The following is a 27,675-nucleotide window of genomic DNA, read 5'->3' as shown; positions in this document are numbered from 1 at the left end:
CACACTTTTTTTTTTTTTTTTTTGAGACGGAGTCTCGCTGTGTCGCCCAGGCTGGGGTGCAGTGGCGCGATCTCGGCTCACTGCAAGCTCCGCCTCCCAGGTTCACACCATTCTCCCGCCTCAGCCTCTGAGTAGCTGGGACTACAGGCGCCCGCCACCACGCCCGGCTAGTTTTTTGTATTTTTGGTAGAGACGGAGTTTCACCATGTTAGCCAGGATGGTCTCGATCTCCTGACCTCGTGATCCGCCCGCCTCGGCCTCCCAAAGTGCTGGGATTACAGGCGTGAGCCCTTAGGACACTTTTAAAGGATTAGCCATTTTGGCTTCTTCACCTTGTTCATTGCCTGTGAACCTGGTGTGAGAATGGAATCAGATTGGACCTGGAGGCTTGCGGTTAGCAGGGGGTCGGACAAACTGCTGCTGGTGCCCAGGATGGCCAACCAGTTTTCCAGGCACTTGGGGCCCTGGGATTTTCAGAGCTAAAACTAGGAGAGTCCTGGACAAACTGGGATGAGCTGATCGCCCCATCTGGGCAGGGTGTTCAACATAAATTTTCTCTCTTGCTATTTGTTTATTTATTTTTGCTACCATGAAACAAAACTTTGATTACCATTGAACAGGTTCAGCTGGTAATTTCTAAATTAAAAAATAAAAACTAAAGAAGAAAGCTCTGAGAAATGGACAATGGGCAGGTAGGGCCGTGGGAAGCAGAAGATAGCCCCAGGGCAAGTTTCGTGTCAGGGGAAAGAGAGGGGAACTGAAAAAAGTACAAAACCGAGACACAACTTCGGGATGAAAGGAGCCGAAGAGGAGAGGGATGGAAGCAGGCTGGGCCATGGGATCTCTCCCCGGGTCCTTCAAGCCACCTCATGGGGTTTCAGTGGAGGAAACTGAGGCCCAGGGAGGTCAAAGGATCAGCAGTTCTGCTCAGCACTCCCTGCCAAGGTGGAGATTGAAATTTGAGGAGAGAATGACAGCGAGCCCCAAGGTGACAGCACGCTTTCACCGTGATTCAGGGAACTGTGAGTGGCATAAAACTATGGTGGAAGAATAAAAGCACGTACTCGCTGCAGAAATCTCTTCATCCGTCTGTTGGCGAGCTTGGCAGCCAGATGCATAAGAGGATGCACTGGAGGAAACTGCAACAGAGAGACGCGGAGAGGGTCAGACCCGGGGACATCCACAGAGGGGTATTTTGAGAGCCCAGGGCGATGCGCATTCCTTTCTCCTCACTTCCCTTACAAATGGGTTTAATTTTCAGAGTAAAATCCATTTTCGAGCCGAAGCCTGGAATTTTATGGTTTCAATAAAGAGCCGCTTGCCTTGAGAACAGGTTTCAATTCCAACACAACCCTTAAAAATATTCCCTTAAGGTAAATCGGACTTTTCTCTGTATTAACCCTCAGCACTCTGTGCTCCTGGAGCGGAGCGTCTTGTCCTAGAAGCAACTCCACATGTATTCTTACTCCCTCCCCAGGGGTGCCCTCCTCATCCAAGAGAAAAGGTGGAGGGCAGCCCCTGTAACCCTCCCCAGGTACTTCTGGTTTCCTGATCTTGTCTGTGACTGCCGTGCACACCCAGGGGTACACACCTGTCCTCATCTAGTCCTCATGAATCCTCCCTGTGTGCTTTGGTTTAGAGTAAAACTTGATTTGCCTTACAGTTTTTTTTTTTTTTTTTTTTTTTTTTTTCCCTTCCATTGTTCTTCCTCCTTTCATGGTGCCCTTGTTGGTTTTGATAATATCCACCTCCTTGGCCGGGTGCAGTGGGAGGCCAAGCACTTTGGGAGGCCAAGGTGGGTGGATCACCTGAGGTCAGGAGTTCGAGACCAACCTGGCCAACATAGTGAAACCCCATCTTTACTAAAAATACAAAATTAGCCAGACGTGGTGGCGCGTGCTTGTAGTCCCAGCTACTTGGGAGGCTAAGGCAAGAGATCATGGCTTGAAGCCGGGAGACGGAGATTGCAGTGAGCCGAGATCATGTCATTGCACTCCAGCCTGGGCAACAGGAGCGAAACTCCGTCTAAAAAAATCCCCCTCCTTACCTGAGCACTATTCCTACATCTGTAATACTGATTGATTCTTAGGGGAAACATTTTTTTCCTGGTTATTTGCTTTTTTAAGGATCCTCTTAAGACGTGAAGAGCCTTGAATATATAAGTAAGAGACTTTCCAGTGGTAGAGTTTTACTTGCTATGACTGCGTTTAAAAGTTATATTCCGGCTGAGCACGGTGGCTCACCCCTGTAATCCCAGCACTTTGGGAGGCTGAGGCGGGCGAATCACCTGAGGTCAGGAGTTTGAGACCAGCCTGGCCAACATGGTGAAACCCCGTCTCTACTAAAAATACAAACATTAGCTAGGCGTGGTGGTGCATGCCTGTAATCCCAGCTACTTGGGAGGCTGAGACAGGAGAATCGCTTGAACCCCAGACGTGGAGGTTACAGTAACCTGAGATTGCACCACTGTACTCCAGCCTGGGTGACAGAGCAAGACTCTGTCTCAAATATATATATACACACATACATACACACACACACACACACACATATGCATATATCTCTATATATTCTATGGCCTCTCCAATATTCCTCAAATCATACCCCATAGAAATTCACCTACACAAGCTGCTCCCGAGGGTAACTCAAATCTGTAGGAAGAAAGTTAGAGGTGATGGTTACTATTCCCATTGCACATACACATCGCGACAGCCACGGAAGATGTTCATCCATGTATCACTACTGGGGGATGGTACCACCCACATCACAAAGCACAAATTTAAAAACAGATGGTAAGAACAAACAATATAAACAGAACACAGTGTTTACCAGGCTCTTCCTGTGCCTCTGTTTAAGTGCATACTAAAAAGTTATTTCCTACTTATTTTTCCTTTTCTATAATTTATTCTCTACCTTCTCAGATAAGTTGGCCGCCTACCACCCCCCACCCCAGAGGGAGAAAGAGAATCCCTGCAGTGCCAGGGAAAAGCCCCTGGGAAGCTACTACGCAGAGGATGTCCAGAGGCCCCAGCTTTTCTACTTGCCTGCACATATTAAGAAGAGACGGACCGGCCGGGCGCGGTGGCTCAAGCCTGTAATCCCAGCACTTTGGGAGGCCGAGACGGGCGGATCACGAGGTCAGGAGATCGAGACCATCCTGGCTAACACCGTGAAACCCCGTCTCTACTAAAAATACAAAAAACTAGCCGGGCGAGGTGGCGGGCGCCTGTAGTCCCAGCTACTCCGGAGGCTGAGGCAGGAGAATGGCGTAAACCCGGGAGGCGGAGCTTGCAGTGAGCTGAGATCCGGCCACTGCACTCCAGCCCGGGCTACAGAGCAAGACTCCGTCTCAAAAAAAAAAAAAAAAAAAAAAAAAAAAAAAAAGAAGAGACGGACGACATGCAGGGGAGAGCCACTTTTACAGACAGAGGATTATGATAAAATACTGACCTCACTTTTAACTGGATGTGTTACCTCCTGAGTTCTGGAGTAGTGAAACAAAAACTAAATAAGAAAAGAAAGTGATATTAGTAGTGAGTGTCACTTGCTCTAAACATGGAAGCTGCACGCGCTTGTGCTGGGCTGGGCGGTACTCACCCTTTTGTATATGTCTTGATTATCCTGGAAAGAGAATTGTGAGGGTAAGTTAGGTGAAATTTTACAGGGGCAGGCAACTGATAACGTTTTCTGTGTCAGGTACACCATGAACCTTACTGGATTTACCTGAATATTATGATGAATTGGCAATCTAAAAAGAAATTCCTCTATTACGCAAATTCAATGAGACTATAGTTGATGCAGGATCTTACAATAAAGAAAATTGCCAGCAATACATCATCATGTGAAAATATCTCATTTCATCTTTTCAGTTTGCAGGGGGTGGGGAGGAGATACCTCTGATGCATAGAAGAAAATAACCATCTGACTATGGGTGGAATAAACTAACTATTACAGCTTTTGATTTGCTGCAGAGTGTATCCTGGTATTCAGTTTTTATAGTTCATATTGACCGAGCTGCTTTTTCTCCAAAAGCTTTCTACATGAATTTTTGCTCACCTTGCAGAAAGTCCAACTTTCCATTTCTAAATCCTTGCCCGTGCACACACCTCAGCCCTGGCTTGCGTAGATGATGGCTGCATGTGGGCTTATCTCACTCAAGGAGATGCCGGGAAGAAGGCTTCTTACAAAACCATAGAGTGAATGTTCATGTCCGTGTTTTGTAAAGTCACTAGAGATGATTACTGTGAACAATCATTTAAATCTTCTGATCTGGCTAGTACTGATCATTCACATCTCACCCATGCTTAAAGATTTTTGAATCAGCTGAAACCTCAATCAAGACAAAAATTAAAGCTGTTAATAATACTTCTAATTTTATTGCTATGAATACAGTTACATCTTCCTGCAAACTTTGTGGAGAAATTCTTCAGTGGAAGAGAGCAATACCTATGCATCCTCTCTCTCTCTCTCTCTACCATGTACATATGTGTGGATGCACAAACATGGGCGCACACACACAGACACACACTGCAATCCACCAACTTTACCAACAGTGGAGGCTCTGTGAAACTTAACTCTATTTCCTTATGATCACCATTTTTAGCTAGCAGAAAGTACTTGCTATTTTTACAGCTCCTGGTCTTCTTGTCAGCATCTGTTCACAACTGTGTGTGTGTGTGCGTGTGTGTGTTTATGGACACTTATTGGACAAACAATTGGTTTTTGTACCACATTCATCGGCTGTATACTATTATGTTTACTTTTCAGGGCAAAAATTGATGAGGAACGTGATGATGCTTTTCCTGGTGGTAATTACCCTGCTCAACGTTTCATATGCCCCTTCCTTACTTTACTTTTTTCTTTTGTCTTTTCTTTTTTTTTTTTTTGAGACAGGGTCTCACTCCATCACCCAGCCTGGAGTGCAGTGGTGCCATCTTGGCTCACTGCAGCCTCCACCTCCCAGGTTCAAGCGATTCTCCTACCTCAGCCTCCTGAGTAGCTGGGATTACAAGCACCACGCCTGGCTAACTTTTGTATTTTTAGTAGAGATAGGGTTTTACCATGTTGCCCAGGCTGGTCTCAAACTCCTGACCTCAAGTGATCTGCCGGCTTCAGCTTCCCAAAATTCTGGGATTACAGGCAGGAGCCATCATGCCTGGCCTACTTTTTTCTTTTTAGAGAAGAAATTATTTCTAATTGTACTGATCAATGTTGTTTATGATTCATTTCCCCAACTAGAATACAAATGCCATGAGAGCAGGTGTTCAGTTTGTTTTACTATGGCATCCCTAGCACCCGGCTCGTGGCATGCTCTCAATAAATATATCTTTTGAATGAATGAATAGTAGAGCAATAAGAGCTTCACAAGAACTTATTGCAATTTTCCCAATTGAAACATCTTCTAATCCCATGTGGTGACCAGAAACACAAAGCGTGAAGAGTTTTGTGGCTGTCATTATTTGCAGAATGTGACTGCTTTCTGAATTGCCTTGAGGTAAAGGTCCCCTAGAGTCACAGACTTGGCCTATTCTGGAAATCAGAACAGGAGTGAACTTAGAGCTCTGGCGACACATCCAGACTTTGGGCAGTTGAGGAGACCAAAGCCCCAAGAGACGAAGTGACATGCCAACAGTCACATTTCAGGGAAGCAGCAAGCCAGGAAGAGCCCGTTTCTCTATTAATACCTTTAAAATATTGGCAGTTTTGTTCACTGTGCAACCCCTTGCTCTTCTGCAGTTGGAAACAGGGAGAGGCTTGGAAAAATGGAGAAGGCGGAAGGAAATTCATTCTTAGTGGGCCCTTGCTCTTGAGGATCCTTAACCCAATTTAATACTGCAGGTTGCCCTTGGGACAGCCACACTTCCACTGCCTCTGCGGATGCAGAGGACACCCCCACAGTCTTCACCTGAGGGACAGGGAAGTCCCGTCTGTGCAGCATGGGGAGGAAGTAACAAAGGGTTGAAGAACTCTGAGTTTCCAGCCTGAATTTTTGCTCCAAGACCAAGGCTGTAAAGATTATTCCTGAAAATGAGCGCTAACGATTGCCTTCAAACATATGCATAGTAAACTGAAAATAAGAAGAAATGGGAATGATATATTCATGAAATTTGAGAAAGTGATGTTTGCGTCTTGAAGAATGAGAATTGGTTGCATCAACAGGCAATGGCAACAACTAGCACTTAAGTGCTGTTGTTTGTCACGTTCTGGATGCTGTTGAAAGTGCTTCACAAATATGAAGCATTGAATCCTTACAACAGCATTCTAGGGTACTATGACAATTACCCGTATGCTACAGATGACAAAACCGAGGCACAGAGCAACTGAGAAACTACCAAGTTTAAACAGAGCTGGATTTTGAAACCAGGTATTTTTGTTTTAGAGTCTGGACTGTTAACTGCAGCCTGTGAAGGAGGCAAAGCCATTTCTGATTGAGGAAAAGACTGTGCAAGGACCTCAAGGGCCTGGTGCATTTGGGGAACACTGAGAGGTTCACTGTGGCTGGAGCACAGTGTGCTGTGGGTTAGGGGAGGTGAGGGATAAAGAGACACATCTCTCAAGGTGAAAATGCAGAGGCTATCCTAGGCATCATGGACTATCCTACCACCCTTTTGTTCTTTCAAGTAAATCAACTTACTTTATATCTGTGTGGTTACTACAGTTACTGTAAAGTTTTTTATTTTTGTTTTTTTTGGTGATACAGAGTCTTGCTCTGTCACCCAGGCTGGAGTGCGGTGGCACGATCTCGGCTCACTGCAACCTCCGCCTCCCAGGTTCAAGCGATTCTCCTGAGTAGCTGGGATTGCAGGCGTGCACCACCGCGCCCAGCTACTTTTTGTATTTTTAGTAGAGACAGGGTTTCACCATGTTGGCCAGGCTGGTCATGAACTCCTGAGCTCGTGATCCGCCCACCTCAGCCTCCCAGAGTGCTGGGATTACAGGTGTGAGCCACCACACCTGGCCAGTTACTGTAGAGTCTTTTAAATGAAACTTTTTTTTTTTTTTTTTTTTAATTGAAGCAGAGTCTTGCTCTGTCACCCAGGCCGGAGTGTAGTGGCCCAATCTTGGCTCACTGCAACCTCTGCCTCCCGGGTTCAAGCTATTCTCCTGCCTCAGCCTCCCGAGTAGCTGGGATTACAGGTGTGCCACCATGCCTGGCTAATTTTTGTATTTTTAATAGAGATGGAGTTTCACCTTGTTGGCCAGGCTGGACTCAAACTCCTGGCCCCAAGTGATCAGCCCACTTTGGCCTCCCAAAGTGCTGGGATTACAGGTGTGAGCCACCACGCCCGGCTAGTTACTGTAAAGTCTTTTACATGATAACTGTTGTTTTGGAGACCTGCTATATCATAGTATATCAATTTATAATATGCAATGTATCATAACATATAATTAGCTTAACTATATATGATTATAATAATTGTAAGAATATAAATGAACTACCCATATTTTATAGTAATTTATATTTAAGATATTTGCTTGATTTTGTATAAAATTATATTCTTGAACACACATACAAATGCACAGTTACAGATACATACAGCATTCTCCTGTAGGTAGCAAAAGAGTGTGTTTGTTGCAGATATATATTATATATTATATATGTATATTATATTTTTTTTTATATATATATATACTCACACACACACACAGTTTTTTTACCTTAGGTTGGCGAGAAAGAGATGCCCACTGACTCAGACAATATGCCAGTTGCTAAAAAATAAAATGAAGAATACAAATCAAAGGGATGAGGGGGATGAAGACAGATTGATTAATGGGTAATCAAATACAATTAGATAGAAGAAACAAGGCCTGGTGTTTGATAATTCAGTAGAGTAACTATAGTAAACCATAATCTATTGGATATCTCAAAATAGCTAATAGAGAATAATTTGAATGCTCCCAGCATAAAGAAAATGTAAATGTTTAAGGTAAATGTTTAATATCCATTGATATTCCAATTCCCCCAACTTGGTTATAACATACTATATGAAAGTATTAGGATATCACATGTACCTTGAAAATGTGTACATTGATTATGCATTTAAAATTTAAACAATGAATCAAAGACAAGTATAAATTCTTCAGTCAGCAGAATTTTATTACAACAGATTTAAAATACTAAAATTGTCCTATTTCTGAACCTCACATTATCTTCTCACACAGTGGCAGTGAATTTCAACACAACCCTCAGGATGCCCTAAATGAGGCCATGAAAAATGGCAACAGTGAGTTTCTGCTGCAGCCAAAAATCTGATCTCAAAATAGTTTTAAGTGAACATTATACACATGATGTATTCAAGGTCCAGACTAAATAAAAATCTCACATTACTGAATAATTGGGTACCTCAAGCTGCACAATATCCAAGCCATCTGGAGGATCAGCTAAAGGTTGGGGAAATCCTATTGTGAGAAATCATAAAATTATTAATTAGAGAAAAGAGGTCATAACATTTACTTCAAAGTCTTTACCATGAGAAACAAGACAGTCTCTATTAAAGTAATAAGCCACCAAAGAACCATACAAAAGAGGTCAGTGGGAAAGTAAGATTTGATCTGATGTTGTTAAAAGGATTTACAAAGAAAATACACTTCTACTTGCCACTAGAATATACAAAGATTAATTTAAAATAGCATGGTTGTTAATTTACCATGAGTGTTCGGTACAACTGTTAGCAACTCGGCAAAGAGGAGGAAAAAAATCCCAAGGTAACAACTTAGTTTGTATTTTGACAGAATTCATAAGGATGGCATATTAGAAAATGGTGTCAACGAAGGATGGACATCAGAATCACCCTTGAACTTTGAAGACACATGGATACCCATCCCTCTGCTGCTACAGACTCTCTAGGGATGGGCTCTGGGGAAGGCTGCTGGCATGCAGCTAGACCCTGTCAACCTTTTGTCTAACTTCAATGAACTCCTCTTCTCATTTGCTTGTGATACAACACTTGGTGGGATAACTATAGTGCAGTTGAAAGAATCAATTGGATAGGTCAAAACTAACAAGATGAAATTAGGTGGATAAATATAAAACCTGGCACTTAGATTTTTAATGTGTGGAACAGGGAATGTATGACTCAAGAGCAGTTTATGTGTAAAAACAAGACAAAAGAAAACTGAGTGATATTTTGTCCCCTTCATTCTCTCTGAGGCAAGATAAAGCTAAGGCAATGTTATGTTATATTCAAATAACAGGGCCTAAACCATAAAAGGTAATAGTCTGACTTGAAATGGTAAGATACAAGGTAAAGTCACGGAGCATAGTTTTCTCTGGAAACAGGAATATTAGGAAGTATATGTTAACTGCTTTCAACTATTTTGAGAACTGCAATAAGTAAGAGATATTAGTCTTATTCTGTGCTTCCCCCAAATAACAGAATAAAGGCTGATGGTTAGAAAGTTACATGTGATCACACTTAAGCTTAGCGTAAAGAAGTTTTTGACAATTGGAATCATTCAACAATGCAAAGTAATGCAAACGAACCCTAAAAGGATTTATGGAGAGGTTCTTTGTTAATAAAACGTAAAGACCTGCCCTCAGGAAACATAAAGTCAAATAGGAAAAAATAGGGAGGTGAGTATAAACATAGAGAAAGATAAATAAAAGGTAATAACAGATTTACAAAAGTATAATATAAACAGGACTCTACTGGAGCAAAGAGGCAGCACCTAGCTGTCTTAGCTGGCAGTGAGTTGGGGTCATTGAAAGTACTTAAATAGAATCGGGAAGTTACAGAAGGGATCCCTGCACCCTGTCAGAGGTTAAACCAGATGACCTTCATGGTCCTGTGCAAGGCCCAGTTTTGTGATTACATTGTAGGACATGACAAAGCAAACATACTGTTTGAAATATATTTTCTCTGTTAATATATTTCCAAAGATGTTCTACTCCCCTAAGTCAAAATTCTAATGGAAAAATCTAAAATTGTATGTGTTTCCAACCTTAGTTGTTCTGCTACCACCCACTTCCCTGCATCCTATGAAGATGGTGGTAAGATTCCAACCACAGACCCTCACTCCAGCCCTGTTCCCTAGAAGCTGGTTCTCAAGAGTTGGTGAGGCGATGCCAGCGCCTGGTCAGCACCGCGGACAGCTCACCGGCCCCGGGAGGTAGCTGCTTCCACCACACTCTGGACCCCTGCCTCTCTAAAACCCAAGGGAAAGGCTTGGAAAAAGACTCCTTTTTCCACTGTGCGCTCCTCCCGCGCCCGTCTCGAACTGCCCATCAATTCCCATTCTTTGGGGCTGTAAGCTCACTTTTACCAGCTCTGTCCTCGTCTCTTCAGAATCCAGGGAGCAGAAATGGCTACAAGAAGTGTCTTCCCCTAACTCCTACCAGGACGTGCCTCACCCTTCAGTTTTAGCGGCATATGCTCAGGACATCCCTGGGGCAGGAGCAGCTTAAAGACAGTCCCACAGGGAAAAGTCTCCTTTGGTAAAAGGCTGCAGCATCTCGCTCTGTCCATCCTCTCCTAAAGGTTCGAAACAAATTGCAGCCAGAAATCAAGAAGGTAGTAATGAGGGCTGGCGGGGGAGAATAAAGCTTGACTCCTTCCAGAACTGCCCTGGGGGATCAAGGTCTGCCTCAGTCATCCTCAGAATTCAGGCCAGATGGAGTCTGATGAAGCTCCCCTTACCTGAGGAGGGAATCTGTAGCATGCAGAAGCAGTAGATGATCAAGATGAGAGGGAACTGGGGACGAAGAGGTTTCATTGTTAGAGTCTGGTTTCTCCTTGCTGGCCACAGACGGATGCTGCTAGGACAAGAGCTGCGCATTTCCCCAAGGTCCACAGGCAGAGGCAACCCTCTGTCCTGCATCTGATCAGCCCAGCGAAGAAAGTGCCTTTATTTGCAGTGCCCGGGAGCCCATTTGCTGATCACCAATCAGCTTTGCACAGGAGGACCCCGGCTTTCTCATAAATGTCACGCTGGGCCCTTATTTGTAGAATAATATCCTTCTGGAGTAGGCATTGTAGAGAGTCCTCTTTTACAACCCAGCAATGAAAATAAAAGGTGGAGAGTCCTGATTGTTATTCTATAACGATCTGAGAAATATTTCTGACTCAAGAAGGGCTTTTTCTCTTTTTAATAAAAAATTGGACACAAATCTATAAATTATTGCGTGATAAAGTCTTGTTTCCTATGAAGCTGTTTATTTTCCACCACTAACAAAGGATGTTGTGTCATCTTGGTGCATTTAAGAAGGACAAAATTTGGAGTCTTGGGTATAAAATTTAAAAAAATCTAAAGTTCAATTGGGGCTCTGTTTGTTTTTTAGATCATGGCTGAAAATTAGCCTCTTTAAGGTCTTTCCAGATTCATTTTAAGGAACAAGTTAAGGATTTCAAATTGTCAGCACTCAGGAAAACATGACAATGTTTAATAATCCTAAATAACTTCATCTACCGAGCTTCTACATGTTGGGATCTGTTTTAGGCATTTCACACAGGTTATTTCATGTAATTCTCACAGAAAATCTATTAGGAATGTCTTATTACTCTAATTTTGTGAATGAGGAAACAGATGCTAGGAAAGATTAAGAAACTTGTCCAAGATCATCCAGCTATCAAGGATGAGAGAAGAAATTTGGACTCAAAGGTACCTGAGCCCAGTCACTTCTGTAAGAATATGGAATTCTAATTGATAAGTAATTTTTTAAGTGTGCATCCTTGGGATTAGATATGAGATAGAAAGAAGCAGGAGAAAGACTGAAGTCTTCTATTTCTTGCAAAAAGGGCAACATATATAGTATACCTGAAACAAATATCTTTTGTTTTTTTTCATTATGCATATCTTTAATTTTCTTTCTTTCTTTCTTTTTTCTGAGATGGAGTCTCACTGTGTCGCTCAGGCTAGAGTGCAGTGGTGAGATCTTGGCTCACTGCAACCTCTGCCTCCTGAGTTCAAGCAATTCTCCTGCCTCAGCCTCCTGAGTAGCGGGGATTACAGGTGCTCGCCACCAGCTAGTTAGTCCAGCTAATTTTTTTATTTTTAGTAGAGACCAGGTCTCACCATGCTGGTCGGGCTGGTCTCAAACTCCTGACCTCGTGATCTGCCCACCTCAGCCTCTCAAAGTGTTGGGATTACAGGCGTGAGCCATTGCACCTGGCTGCATATCTTTAATTTTTGCTGTTTTAGAGATTAGGTGGTTACTAATAACTGCTGGATGTTTACACATGGCTCAAACATGTTAATACTTTACCTAGGTCATAATATATAATTGTTTTAATGAATGAGCTTTTAAAGAATAATTTTGAGTGGGAGTTGCTCAGAAGGAGCTGTTTAGTTTTGACTTAAAATGTGGCATTTTGTCAAAAAATTTTCAATTCATAACAGGCTGATAATTATAAACTACCTTATAGCCATAATATTTTGCCTTTGAGCCAGTAAGAAATAGAGATTTCTATTTGCCACAGTATTTACCACTTTGGTTCTAGGAGACCAACCCAAGGTCTTTAAATACCAGGCAGCGATTATGCCATTTACATTAAAATCCACCCACTTCCTAACAGCAAGTCTTTACTGAATGAAAGGGAAAACATGAATAAGTGCTTTTTCAACATAAACCACTTATCTACATGATGTTAAACACTGTCACTTATGGTCATTTTAGATACATGACACACATAATAGCAAACAGTTGTGGTATTTTTAATAAGTGTCAATCAACAAGTACTTTTTCAACATCTGCTCACCGGTGAACTGGTGTTTATGCATAGGTGTCAAGGAAACCTCTGTGATAGCTCTGATTTATATCAACTCTATGTTTCTTCTGCGTATTTTGCCTACACTATTTTTCAGATATTCAGGAGAAAAACATAAAAATATTATTTTCAATACTAACTTAGAAATTGGAAAAGATTTTAAAAGCCCGTGGTGTTACTATTCAACAACATTGTTCTAAACTAATTTGTGTTTTCTGCATAATTCATATGTTAAGGCCCTAGACCCCAATGTGACTGTATTTGGAAACAGGGCTTTTAAGGAAGTAATTAAGGGTAAGCGAGGACGTTAGGATGGGGCCCTAATCCAACAGGACTGGTGTCTTTATGAGAAGAGGAAGAGATGCTAGAAATCTTTTTCTCTCTGCATGCATGCACAGAAAAAAGGTGGTGTGAGGTTGTCTGCAAGCGAAGTAGAGAGCCTCACCAGGAACCACCTTGCTGGCACCTCGATTTTGGACTTGCATCCTCCAGAGCCGTGAGAAAATACATTTCTGTTGTTTAAACTACCCAGTCTGTGGGTTTTGCTATGGCAGTCCAAGAAGACCAATACAAACATGAAAGCATTTTTAGCCAATTCAATACAAAAATAAAATGAAATAATGAAAAGTAAAAATTGGAAACTCTCCTTGATTTCAAATTATACGATTATCTACCCAGATTATCTACTAAAAATTCAGTGAAATCAAGTGGTGGATGATTAGAATTAACAAAAGTTTACCAAACTGACCAAATTTCAGGGAAGCTATTTTCAGTACTAATTTTCTTAGGACAAGAGCAAAAATAAATTTTGAAATGTGTCAAAATGTAAATAGCTTAAAAAACTATGAAATACTGAGGGCAAAACTGGAGAATAAATGTGCAACACATTTAAAAAGAAAACTACAAAACTGTACTGAAGAAGTGTGAATAAATGAAAAGGCATATCATTATCCTCACCAGCAAGATTCAATGTTGTTAAACATTCAATTGAGGCTGGGCGCGGTGGCTCACGCCTGTAATCCCAGCACTTTGGGAGGCCGAGACGGGCGGATCACGAGGTCAGGAGATCGAGACCATCCTGGCTAGCACAGTGAAACCCCGTCTCTACTAAAAAATACAAAAAACTAGCCGGGCGAGGTGGCGGGCGCCTGTAGTCCCAGCTACTCGGGAGGCTGAGGCAGGAGAATGGCGTGAACCTGGGAGGCGGAGCTTGCAGTGAGCTGAGATCCGGCCACTGTACTCCAGCCTGGGCGACAGAGCGAGACTCCGTCTCAAAAAAAAAAAAACAAAAAAAACAAAAAAAACAAAAAAAAAACATTCAATTGATGGCAAAATTCATGTGTAAAGTCAGTGTAATCCTAATTAAATTCAAAATGACCCTTCATGAAATTTTAAGACATATTCTGAAAGTAGTTTGGGAGAGAAAATATTCAAGAACATTTGACAAATTTTGGGGAAAAAACTTGACACTTTACCAATGCCAAAATATACCATGAACCTGTAGCAATTGTGGTATTGTGGTCGACATTTTGTTACTGATCTAGTAACAGGCAAACCAATCCACAGAATGGGATAGAGAGAGTTGAAGCAGATTAGATTAATATAGAATAAAGGCACATTTCAAATCAGTGAAAAAAGGTGAAATTACTCATTGAATGGTGTTCAGGATCATTGGCTATTTGGTGAAAATTAAATACCCTATTCCATACTATACAGTAGTCTCCCCTTATCCTAATAGGATATATTCCAAGAACCCAAGTGGATGCCTGAAGCTGAAGATAGTGCCAAACCCTATAGACAGTATGCACGAATTTCTCGTTCCTTCTTCACAGTTTCACAGCTAGAAAATTGTTCTTATTGTAGATCTTAGCCACCTCTGCATACGATTTTTTTTTCTTTCCTTATTATGCCAATAACTTTCACCTTTTCACCTACAGGAAGCACTTTATGGCTTCTCTTTGGCATATTTCAATGGCCAGCGTCATTACTCTTGTGGCTTTGGAGCCATAATGAAGTCAGCTAAGGGTGACTTGAATACAAGCACTGTGATGCCACAACCATCAATCTGTTAACCAAGGCTACTGCAGAGTGACTAACGAGCACGTAGACAGCACGGAGTTGCTGGACAGAGGGAGGATTCAAGGGGAGAGGGGCAGGACCCAGAGACTTCATCATGCTACTCACCCGGGCAGGCAATTGAAAAACCTAATTTCTTATTTCTGGAATTTTCCATATGTCCTATGTTCAGACCACAGTTGACTAGTGGAACGGAAACTGTGGAAAGTGAAAACGCAGACAAGAGGGGACTACTGTAGGCTGGGTGCGGTGGCTCACGCCTGTAATCCCAGCACTTTGGGAGACTGAGGCGGGTGGATCACCTGAAGTCGGGAGTTGCAGATCAGCCTGGCTAACATGGTGAAACCCCATCTCCACTAAATAGACAAAATTAGCTGGGCGTGGTGGCGCATGCCTGTAATCCCAGCTACTCTAGAGGCTGATGCAGGAGAATCGCTTGATCCCGGGAGGCGGAGGTGCAGAGGTTGAAGTGAGCCGGGATCACGCCACTGTACTCCAGCCTGGGCAAAGGAGTAGTGAGACTCTGTCTCCAAAAAAACAAAAAAACAAAAAACATAAACAAAAAAACAGGGGACTACTGTAAATTAAAATAAATTCCAGAAGATCAATAAACCAAACCTGATTCTCACACACACACACACACACACACACACACACACACACACACAGAGTATTATAAATATTTTTAAATTCTGTGTACATTATGCTGTTTTGAGATCTTAAAAAAAATCTCTGTGGCTGGAGAAAGACCGTTCCTCCCAGGGCTAGTCATGCTTAGAGATAGCAAGGTCTCAGCCTGGAGCACGCCTGCCGTGATAAACTAAGTAGCGCAGGGCCATAACTCCTCTATCTGGCCCCTAAGCCCCAGGAGGCAAAATCCCTCTGCCTGAAACATCCCAGGACCAGCTGCCAGGCAACTAGGAACCACCTCCACAGCCCCAAACCTTCCACAAGTATTCACATTAGCCACTCCTAAACTGTTCACCCTGCTCTGCCTTGCCCTTCCCCATAAAACCCCATAAAAGGGGTGCACTAGATCTTCTCTTTGCTCCTGTCTTCCACCTCCTGACCACCCTGGTGCCTTTCCCACATGGTCCTCCTGTCTCCAGGACCTGTGAGTGTAGTACACTTTGTTTTTCCCTGTGCCACTCCTGTGTCTCCTCTTGAGGTCACACCTGGCTTTTCATCACATAAAAGAAGACAAAGTACACATATACAGACACACAGACACTTACATAAAATCCTGTATTAGAAAAAAATTGAGCAAAAATTTTTATAGGAAAATTGCTCTAGAGCAAAACTTAAAATAGGGATGACAATAAGGAAAAGATTGAAAAATTTTAAAGTATTTTAAATAATTCTGTATAAAAAGATGCCGTAATCACTATTAGCAAGGAAAAAACACCATAGGATAAGTGTTTCCAAAAGCTATAGGGGTACTTACTGATAATATAAAAAGAGAGGGAAAGAAAGGAAGGAAGGCAAAAAGGAACAAGGAAAGGAAAAAAGGAAGAAAAAACCTAACTGTCCATCAAGAGGTGATTGGGAAGAAAAGCTGATACATACGTACAATGGAATAGATTATTAAATAAACTAAGGGATCCATAATATGGAAATTTATGTAACTGTGGCTTTTTTTGTTTTTCTTGAGATGGAGTCGCTCTGTTGCCCAGGCTGGAGGGCAGCGGTGTGATCTCAGCTCACTGCAACCTCTGCCTCCTGGGTTCAAGCAATGCTCCTGTTTCAGCCTCCCAAGTAGCTGGGATTACAGGCACGTGCCACCACGCCCAGCTAATTTTTTTATTTTTAGCAGAGACGGTGTTTTACCATGTTGGCCAGGCTGGTCTGAACTCCTGACCTTGGGATCTGCCCGACTCAGCCTCCCAAAGTGCTGGGATTACAGGCGTGAGCCACCATGCCCAGCCTATGTAACTATTTAGAAGAATAAGATAGGCCTACATGTATTCACAGGGAAAATTCTTTATAATACGAGTAAAGAATAAATGTTACAAAATTTCATGTCATTGTCTCTTGCCTGCCACCATGTAAGACAAGTATCAGGTAGCTTCTGCTCATAACAAATCATTCCAAAACTTAGTTGTTTAAACAATCATTTATTTAGCTCAAAATTCTGAAGGTCAGCAATTTGGGCTGGGTTCTACAGGGCAGCTATTCTCAGGTGGACTCACTTACACATCTGTAATCACCTGGTGAATAGACAGGGTGCCTGAGACCCTTCTCCATGTAATCTCTCATTCTCAGGGTGGTTAGCCCAGGGTTGATCTCACACTCATTTCAGAGTTCTAAGATAGTGAGAGGAGAAGCTACAAAGCCTCTTGAGTTCTAGGTTTGCAACAGGCACTACATCACTTCTGCATTATAATTGACAAAGCCAGTCACAAAGCTAGCCCAGATTCAAGGGGTGGGAAAATAAATTTCACCTCCCAACGATGAGATAAGCCACAAAGTGTTATGGCCAATTTTGCAATCTACCAACCTCCACTTATGTAAAAGTTTTAAAAAATAGAACACGTAGTTATGTATGTACAGATGTAGGTAAATGCAAAGTAAAAGAATGGGATGCTACACACACTCAAAAATAATAGCAGAGATTCTCATGCAGTGAGATTGTGAGGAGTCATTAACAGCTTTTGAATTCTTGGCCGGGCGCAGTGGCTCATGCCTGTAATCCCAGCACTTTGGGAGGCAGAGGCGGGTGGATCACGAGGTCAGGAGATCGAGACCATCCTGGCTAACACAGTGAAACCCCATCTCTACCAAAAATGCAAAAAATTAGCTGGGCTTGGTGGTGGGTGCCTGTAGTCCCAGCTACTCTGGAGGCTGAGGCAGGAGACTCACTTGAACTAGGGGGCGGAGGTTGCAGTGAGCTGAGATTGTGCCACTGCACTCCAGCCTGGGCCACAGAGCGAGACTCTGTCTCAAAAAAAAAAAGCTTTTAAATTCTTGCATTTCATATTTTTGAATTCTTGCATTGATTATTTATGAATTACTTGTATAAGTAAAACTAAATTTAAAAAATTTAATGAAGTCTGAAACACTCACAAGCATATGGATTAATATTCAAAGATCTAAACTTCCATATATAAAAGATCAACTGCTTTCATATCCTTTGCAGGGACATGGATGGAGCTAGAAGCCATTATCCTCAGGAAACTAACGCAGGAACAGAAAACCAAACACCACATATTCTCACTTATAAGTGGGAGCAGAATGATGAGAACACATGGACACATGGGGGTGAACAATACACACTGGGGTCTGTTGCGGGGTGGGTGGGGTGAGAGAAAACGTTGGGAAGAATAGTTCATGGATGCTGGGCTTAATACCTAGGTAATGGGATGATCTGTGCAGCAAATCACCATGGCACATATTTACCTATGTAACAAACCTGAATATCCTGCACATGTACCCCAGAATTTAAAATAAAAGTTGAAGGGAAAAAAAGATCAACTCCTTTCTTTATTTTATTCCATTAATTTTTTTCCAAAGTGTTTCATTTGTTAGGCACTATTTAAAAGGCTATAACCAGTGGATTTGTCAGTGCCAAGCCAATTTAATAAGATATAACTTTTTTGAATAAATGAACTCACCATGTAGAGTTCCCAGACCATTTGAAACAAGCAAATGTCAGAGAACGACACTAAAAATGCCTCCTCCTTTCCACTTTAAATTAGCTTCCGCTTTGTGAATTGTTACTATGATAAAACTCAGCAGGCTTTCGGGGAACTCAATTTTAATTTGTAAAATACAAGAAAATGGAATTTCTAAATCGATTATAAGTTTCTGTATTCAAAGCACAACTTTCTGAGTGCCTCAGTGATACCCAATGTCCTTCAAGAACTCTTTTAAAAGTCTAAAGTAAATTAAGATGTAGATACGAGGCCGGGCGCGGTGGCTCACGCCTGTAATCCCAGCACTTTGGGAGGCCGAGGCGGGTGGATCACAAGGTCAGGAGATCGAGACCGCGGTGAAACCCCGTCTCTACTAAAAATACAAAAAATTAGCCGGGCGCGGTTGTGGGCGCCTGTAGTCCCAGCTACTCGGGAGGCTGAGGCAGGAGAACGGCGGGAACCCGGGAGGCGGAGCTTGCAGTGAGCCGAGATCGCGCCACTGCACTCCAGCCTGGGAGACAGAGCGAGACTCGTCTCAAAAAAAAAAAAAAAAAGATACGAGAATATTTGAGAGCACCGTAAGGGAGGAAAACGATAATTCTTCCTCTACCCTTTCTGAGATCTTAATTGGGATTGACCCCTAGAAAGAAAGACAGATTAACAGGAGAAGAACAAGCAGAAGTTTAACCATGGTGCTATGGTTTGAATAATGGTGTTTCCTCCAAAGTTCATGTTGAAACTTAATCCCCAAGGTAGCAGTACTGAGACACATGGTCTTTGGAAGGTGATTATCTCCCAAAAGGGCAGAGCCATCATGAATGGGAATAGTATCCCTATGAAAGGGCTCCAGCGTGAAGGGCATACTCTCTTGCCCTTCCATTCTTTCCACAATGTGAATATCTCACATTCTTGCCCTCTAGAGGATATAGCAATAAGGCACCATCTTGGAAGCAAAGAGCCATCCTTACCAGACAATGCCAGCACCTTGATCTTGGACTTCCCAGCCTCCAGAATTGTAAGAAATACACTTGTCCCTTATAAATTACCCAGTCTAAGGTATTTTATTAGAGCAATACAAGTAGACTAAGACACATAGATACTGCCTGTGTGTATGGGAGATACCCAGGGAAAAAGTACATCTCAAAGAAGTGGCTCAAATACCATCCTCAGCTGAAACAAAGAAAGAGGGGAATGAGGAAGGGCCAGGGAAAGGGCCATAAAGGTAGGTGAGGTTTGTTATGCAGATCTAAGTCAGTGCCTTCCCCATTGATAAGAATTTCTAGTGATTTTTTTTTTTTTTTTTTTTTTTGAGACAGAGTCTCGCTCTGTGGCCCAGGCTGGAGTGCAGTGGCACAATCTCAGCTCACTGCAAGCTCCGCCTCCCGGGTTCACGCCATTCTCCTGCCTCAGCCTCCTGAGTAGCTGGGACTACAGGCGCCCGCCACCGCGCCCGGCTAATTTTTTTTCTATTTTTAGTAGAGACGGGGTTTCACCGTGGTCTCGATCTCCTGACCTTGTGATCCGCCCGCCTCGGCCTCCCAAAGTGCTGGGATTACAGGCGTGAGCCACCGCGCCCGGCGAATTTCTAGTGATTTAGAGTCATCCTTCTCATCCTGCTGCAGAGAGACACTCTTACAACCAGAGATTTCTTTTATAAAAGTACATTTTTCTTAAAAGGGATAATGTCTCTGTTTTTAGAGCTTCTCCTGTGTCTGCTGCTTCCAAAAATAATCAGCTGAAAATAAACTTTATGCCAAAATGACATATTTTGGGGTGGCATTTCCTGGTCCTCTAACATCACACTTTGGAGTGGCATATTCTGGTCTCCTATGTCATATTTTGGGGTGGCATATTCTGAGCCCCAGCAGTTTTATCTACACAGCAAGCATTTGTAGAAAAGTCTATTTAGAGCCTGCCTGTCAAATCCCCCAAAGCTGTTTGGTGGCAGAAAAGGCCAGCTTCCCCCATTAGCTGATACTGTCCCCACCCACATGAATACACTCTCTCATTTCCTCCCACCTTCTGTGCCTGAGTCCTGCACTTTCTCCTGGGCTTTATATCTGCTTTTATACTGGGCTATTTAGTAATGGCAGGGGATTAGAGAGCTATGAAATGTTGGAAGAACCAGGGTGTTCTGACAAAGACCCCTCAAAGTAAGAACCACATACCCTTCCCTGTTTTATATTTTCCTTGTCGAAAGTAATGTATCAGAGAGCTGTGCCAGCTACTTGCCCATTGGACTTTGACTCCATAAACATCTTTCCTTACTTATCCCGCTGCCACCGCATCATACAGAGCTGTAAACATGCAAAATAAACTCCCTTCCTAGCTGGCTTGCAGTTTGTTTCTGTCAATGGGAGAGAAGGCTGGAAAGAAGCTGGAAAACAAAAACAAGAAATAAGTCTTTTTTTTCTGCTTGGGGTTATGCCTCCAGCAGAGGAAGTATTCATGGGTTCTGGCTCCAGCACCTAAAACAACACCTATGCATGACTTCAGGCTCCCCAGGCCCTGCGGGGTAATGAGAGTGTGTGCTCCCGGCTTCCTGAAGATAAGTAGAGATGATAATTAAAACAGCAGCACCAGTGGGGTCCCATCAGTCTTAGCGGCCAAGTAAACACTGGCTTTGCAAACACACCATTTTTCCTTAAGTTCCTCAAACCCTAGGCAAGAATGAGGCTTTCTGTGGTTAATCCCTGGGTAATGTTTCTTTTTACCATACTTTGTAATTCTAGCCTCCATCCAGGATGATTTCTTTATGATTTTGTTGAGATACAACTGTGCAAACCCCAAATATCTGAGACAGGACTCAATTAATTTAGAAAGTGTATTTTGCCAAGATTGAGGACAAATACCCATAACAAAGACTCAGTAGGTCCTAATGACATGTGCCCAAGGTGGTCAGAGCACAGTTTGGCTTTACAAATTCTAAGGAGACACGAGACATCAAGCAACATATGCAAGAACATTGGTTCGATCTGGAAAGGCAGGACAACTCGAAGCAAAGGCAGGAAGACTCAAAGTGGGGAGGGGACTTTAAGGTCATAGGTGGATAAGAGACAAATGGTTGCATTCTTTGGAGCTTCTGATTAGCTTCTCCAAAGGAGGCAATTAGATATACATTTATCTCAGTGAGCAGAGGGGTGACTTTGAATAAAATGGGAGGCAGGCTGGCCCTAAGCAGTTCCCAGCTTGACTTTTCCCTTTAGCTTAGTGATTTTGGGGCACCAAGATTTATTTTCCTTTCACTTTTCCCCCCTTTTCTTTTTAAAAATCTTTTGGAGAAAGCATTTTAGAAGAAAATGGGTCTCTGGTCTCAGGTTTTGTCTGATCTCTCATGGCTAGGATGGTTTTTTCCTAGACAGATAGGTCTCAAGTTATTAGGAAAGCTCATTTTTAGCATGTTTTGAATTCTCATATCCTGTGAAGAGAAAAAAGGGGGTGGAAGAGAGAAAAACAACAACAAACAAAAGAACAATCCTGGAAAACTGACATAGGCCATATTACTCTGAAGCCTATATATCAGTAGGCAGGTATGAAAGAGGCCTATATGTAAACAGGTTGCTGTTATTTTCTTCTGAAGTTTAAGTTGTCTGGCTTCATTTCACAGGGCTTAAAAGAAGCACAGCTTAGTTTTCAGTGACTCCAAATTAGAAAAAATGAGGGGAAAAAAAGAAGAAAAAAATGAAAACATTATTTTGAAGACTTGTAGCCAAAACAAAGTAGAATTTAGTCCAAACTGTAGAAAATAATAAATGTTAAAAAAATTAGGCAAGACTAGAATCTAACAACAGGTGTACTATAATTTTTGAAACATAATTTTTCTCTTCAGTTTCCCATATTTACTGAAGACAAATCATGGTAGGACTAATTTCCTTTATTATAGTTGGCCTGATTATTTGTATACACTGCAGCAAGAATATATATAAATATATATTTACATAGTCTTTTAAATTGGCTTTGATGGAACTTTGTTCCATAGAAGGAATCTCAGATGAGACTTTTGTAAAGCTGAGCCCAGGCATGGATTTTTACCACCAAATACCTATGAGTTGAGTGAATTCCTCTCTTCTTGAGGTCCCAAGATAAACTTGGGGCTCCTGGGCATGTCAGAAAGTGACATTCTTTACTTACCACAGATCAGAAACCCTGTACAGATACTGTGTAGACAAGGTATGAGGCTAGTTTTCCCAAAGGGGATTTTATTGTGTACATAAGTCAAGTTTGATTCCTTAAAGGAAAGCACACCATTCCACTCAAAGCCTTGGTGAAATAACCAGTTTCTCCAATTGTGTACTGTTACAAATGAAAACAGATTCTTATTGCACTTACGCAAATAACTCTATTCCCATAAGTTAAGAATACTCATAAATAGTTTCCAAATTCTAGAGAAATCAGGTAGAGAGAAACAAGTATGCTCCAAATTCTGTTCACAGGAGTATACTAAATTGTCAAAAGCTGTCAGTAGCTCAAAAGAAAAGTTCTGAAAAGCAAAACAAAGGATCAGCAATGTTTTACACAAAAAGTTAAAAAGATTACTTCAGACTTCTATTAGTTTAGTTCATGTAGCTTGTTCTGCTTGATATTTATGAACATTTAGCTCTCTGTGAATCCTGAAAGTTTTTCCTCTATTCTGATGTTACAATCTCCAAAGTTATCAGAAACTTGCATTCGAGAGCACCTGTTAGAGTTTTATAGTTGATTACAAAACCACCTTCTAAAGAGGACCTAAACAAGACAACAATTGTCCGTGGATGACAAAAAGTTTCAGGACAGCCATAGTCAAAGACACAATTGACAAGGAAATTTGTTACCTCTGTGGCACACAATAATTTAATATAATAATTATAATTATTACTTATAAAGTACATTAAGTCATATCAGAACTATAGAAGTTTCTCATAATTTTGGAATATATACCAATAACATATTTATACAAATAAAGCCCAAAGAAAACCAAACACTGTTTCATATTTGACAAGGGTTGCTGTATAATTTTTATACCAAATTATAGCCAAATATGTCATTTTTGGACTTTAGGGACCCTAATATCTTAAAGAATTAATTAGGCCAGAAAAAGACATAGTTTATAATTTGATTTGGAAAGTTTGTCAAATATCAAAGGTTTAAAACACTTGATATCACAAAATAGGATCACAGATCATTGTAAAATAAGTCATTCATTTAACCAAAGTGATAAAGATTTCCAAAAACAGATGAAAACATTTATTCTTTGAGAGAGGACACTTAATTTTCCAAACAATAAACCCTAATAGAAACAGCATGAAGCCCTGCTATAAAGACACATGCACACATATGTTTATTACGGCACTATTCACAATAGCAAAGACTTGGAACCAACCCAAATGTCCATCAATGATAGACTGAATTAAGAAAATGTGGTACGTATACATCATGGAATACTATGCAGCCATAAAAAAGGATGAGTTCATGTCCTTTGTAGGGACATGGATGAAGCTGGAAACCATCATTCTGAGCAAACTATCACAAGGACAGAAAACCAAACACCACATGTTCTCACTCATAGGTAGGAATTGAACAATGAGAACACTTGGACAGAGGGTGGGGAACATCACACACCGGGGCCTGTGGTGGGGTGGGGGGAGAGGAGAGGGATAGCATTAGGAGATATACTTAATGTAAATGACGAGTTAATGGGTGCAGCACACCAACATGGCATATGTATACATATGTAACAAACCTGCACGTTGTGCACACGTACCCTAGAACTTAAAGTATATAAAAAAAGAAACAGCATGAAGCCAATTAAATCTTTTAAAATTTTACAATCTACAAAATTTTAATCTTGATCATAGGATATAACTTCCACAAACCTTTATAACCTATATAACCTTCATTAATGAGTGGGTTAATGCTTCAAGAAAACCTTGTTAATCTGACACAGGGGTCTATATCCTGGTCTTGCATCAGTGTGCTTTTCACACCAATGGTTAATTTATAAAGAAATATAACTTATTTTATCTCTTAAAATCGTCCCTTACGATCTCATATGCCCACCTCTTCCACGATAGTCCCTGGGCCTTGAGGAGTTGAATGGCTTTAATTTCTGGCCTTGTGCCTGGGGAATGCAATTTATTTTGATTGGCATCTTCTATGGGACCTGAAGATGAGACTTTCACTGCTGTCAGTGTTTAAGATTTGGACTTGGTGTCCTTTTTACGCCCAGGAGTCAAAACTCTGTAACTTAATGTCACAAGTACTTTAAAAAAACACACATAGAAAGATACATGGAAGTAATAACCTTAATTTGAAAAAAATGTTTTTTAATCTTATTTTTTTTTAACTAAGCAAACCCAAACATAATAATAATGGCATAGGAATTATTTCAATAAAACATAAAATCTGTTAGGCCAGTGACCAAAAGGCAAAAGAAAAGAACTTCTGCAGTATATAGAATATTATGTTGGAAGAAAACATTTCCTTTAGATCTTTAAGAAAATATTAGCATCGGATCACAACAAAAAGAACTTGAGAAAAAAACTTATACGAGCCGAAAATGAGTTGAAGGAGAGCGTTATTTCATGCCTTTTAAAAGGGGAGAGAAAACTGAAAATGGTGAGATGCAATAAAAGTTAAACTGTGGATTAACAAAAAATTAAAATCTCTAACAATTTATTAAGAGTAAATCAATCCCTTAAGGAAATTTTGTTGTTCTATTTAATTATTTAGTGTATAAGTGTTGTTTTACATTAAACCCAATCTCTAGAAAGACCATTATAATTTCCCTTTAATTACAGACAACTTGATCATATAAAAGTTTTTGTTTTTTTTTTAAATAAATCCTTTTATATTGTGACTTACACAGACCATTCATGACATGCTTGGACTTTCTGGTTTGTCCTGAATATCCCTCTTTCTTAAAAAACCAGTCATTTTCTTCCAGGTCTAAATTTATCATACAAGTTTCTTTCTTATATAAAATAATTTCTCCTTAAGCTTTCTTTCCAAAAAATACCTCTTTATTTCTATAACATCCTTTACATCTCTCTTATTTCCTGGTTTCTTTTATCTAGTTTTATATGTAACCTTTGAATTAGACAAAAATTGTTAACCTTTTTTAAAAGGACACTTTTTTAAGAAAGAATATTTTCCTACAATACATTTTTATATAAAAATACCCAAATAATGAAATATATATTATTTAATTTAATATAACTTTAGAGTCGAAACTATGACAAGTTTCTCTACAAGTATTTATCCCATTACATTTGCCTATATATTTTATTTTATTGGTTTACCTAGATTGTTTATGAAAATTGCAATAGTCATGATGTAAAGTTATAAAACTCACCATTGCAAAATTCTAACTGAGACAGTGAAAAAGATATGACCTAACTTACTCCATCTTGCTTCTAACTTCCAAGGTGTCCTTGTTCATTCTTGGACTTTGGGAGAAACTTAGTTTAGCTTTGAAACAAAGATGATAACAGTCCTTTCCCAAAACAAACCTCCTTACTGCCTGTGGACTCAACTGCCAAAAACCACAAGATTAGAAGTTATGGTAATTTTACTAAATAATTCAAGATGTAGCTATCTTCATTAAACCAAGATCAATGTCTTATTTATTAAAGATTACACAAGCAAAGATCATTCTGTCTTGGGCTGTGTTTATAGTTTTGTAACTCCTATGCCAAATTTTAACACCTTATAGTATTTGGCAGGGATAGGTATGAAATTACTTGATTGATAAATGCAAACAAAAATGTATGCTGGCAATTCTTAAGACATTTCTAATGTTACTTTACCAATAATTTTAAAGCTAGTTTATTTATTAAAGATTTTACTTAAGTCATATAAACTTGAAAAAGCATTTGACTAGTCTTTCCTTTTTCTGATGAAGTATTTAAGTGCTTTTATTTCTCTTTAAGCTAATTAGAGCTCCACTATATATTTTCCAGTAGTGAAACTACTGAAAACTTCAGTACACAACACACAAATGCATAGACATATTAGGCATACCAACAGAAGTACATCTTATAGATTCTTTTTTTCCCCTATCTTAGACTTTCAGATTCTTGATAATCTGTTTCACAACCCTAGGCAGCTGTCAGCTAAATAGCCTTAAATTTGCATATTAAAGGAAACAACTCAGATGAAGATCAAATAGCAAAATTTACATCATAAGGTATGGAGAGAAAGAGTGTGGTGTGCTAGATGGAGATTAAAGATGAACACCAAATCAAACATAAAATCATAAAAATCTATCATCAGATTGTATAAAGAGACCAATTTTATTTAGATATGGACTACCTAACTTTTTTTTTTTTGAGACGGAGTCTCGCTATGTTGCCTAGGCTAGAGTACAATGGTGTGATCTCGGCTGAGTGCAAGCTCCACCTCCCAGGTTCATGCCATTCTCCTGCTTCAGCCTCCCAAGTAGCTGAGACTATGGGCGCCACCCATCATGCTCAGCTAATTTTTTGTATTTTTAGTAGAGATGGGGTTTCACCGTGTTAGCCAGGATGGTCTCAATCTCCTGACCTCGTGATCCACCCACCTGAGCCTCCCAAAGTGCTGAGACTACAGGCATCAGCCACTGCACCTGGCCGGCTACCTATCTTTTAACTGGATCTCTAAGCTCTGGGCAGAGCCCACACTGAATCCTGGGTTTCCAAAAAGGGAGAATTATTATGAGGCTAGACCATGTGATATTTTTACAGTGCACTTAAAAAATTTTTTTTAAACAAACACATTTCTGAGTATCTAAACTACACTCTTCTTAAAAAATAAAAAACCCAAGAGTAGCTTCTGTTGTAATAATAATTTTAGTCAATGAACCATGTAATGCAATACAAAAGCAAGCAGTTTAAGAGCTGACATGAACTTGTCTGTTTACACTCTTGGCATTCCATAAGGAAAAACAGGTTTCTCCTCCAAAGGGAGTCTGGTACATTTGCCATTTTCTTTAAGGAACCCCAGACTACTGGAAATGATTAAGTCCCTCACGCAGCAGAAGGTGTAAGAGAAAGGAGAGACAGCAGAAGTAAATGAATAAAACAGAACCCAGTCAACTGGGTGCAGAGGGGGAAGGGCAAGGTCCTAGGAGAGAAAAAACAAAAAAACCCAAAACATTAAGGCCTTTTAAATACAAACATACGGCCGGGCGCGGTGGCTCAAGCCTGTAATCCCAGCACTTTGGGAGGCCGAGACGGGCGGATCACGAGGTCAGGAGATCGAGACCATCCTGGCTAACACAGTGAAACCCCGTCTCTACTAAAAAAAAT

The 27,675-nt window shown here is 40.8% G+C and overlaps 1 protein-coding gene across 2 annotated transcripts in view; it reads right to left on the bottom strand.

Moving 5' to 3' along the window:
• Positions 1 to 27,675, bottom strand: part of NMS (neuromedin S) — a 78,204-nt gene that overhangs the window by 4,043 nt on the left and 46,486 nt on the right. Inside the window, exons 3-8 of one of the 2 annotated variants that reach the window (XM_028832240.2) lie at positions 10,638 to 10,692; positions 8,345 to 8,400; positions 7,660 to 7,710; positions 3,598 to 3,621; positions 3,451 to 3,504; positions 1,065 to 1,139 (exon numbers count right to left, since the gene is read on the bottom strand). In XM_028832240.2, coding sequence (XP_028688073.1) covers positions 1,065 to 1,139; positions 3,451 to 3,504; positions 3,598 to 3,621; positions 7,660 to 7,710; positions 8,345 to 8,400; positions 10,638 to 10,692 — 315 coding nt within the window. Of the gene's footprint in view, positions 1 to 1,064; positions 1,140 to 3,450; positions 3,505 to 3,597; positions 3,622 to 7,659; positions 7,711 to 8,344; positions 8,401 to 10,637; positions 11,036 to 27,675 lie in introns of those variants that run through there. The other variant, XM_015112963.3, reaches the window with a different exon arrangement.

This window comes from Macaca mulatta, chromosome 13 (genome assembly GCF_049350105.2).
Source record: "Macaca mulatta isolate MMU2019108-1 chromosome 13, T2T-MMU8v2.0, whole genome shotgun sequence".
Lineage (NCBI taxonomy): Eukaryota > Metazoa > Chordata > Mammalia > Primates > Cercopithecidae > Macaca > Macaca mulatta.
The sequence above is the reverse complement of the archived record's forward strand: the minus strand, read 5'-3'. Positions and strand labels throughout refer to the sequence as shown.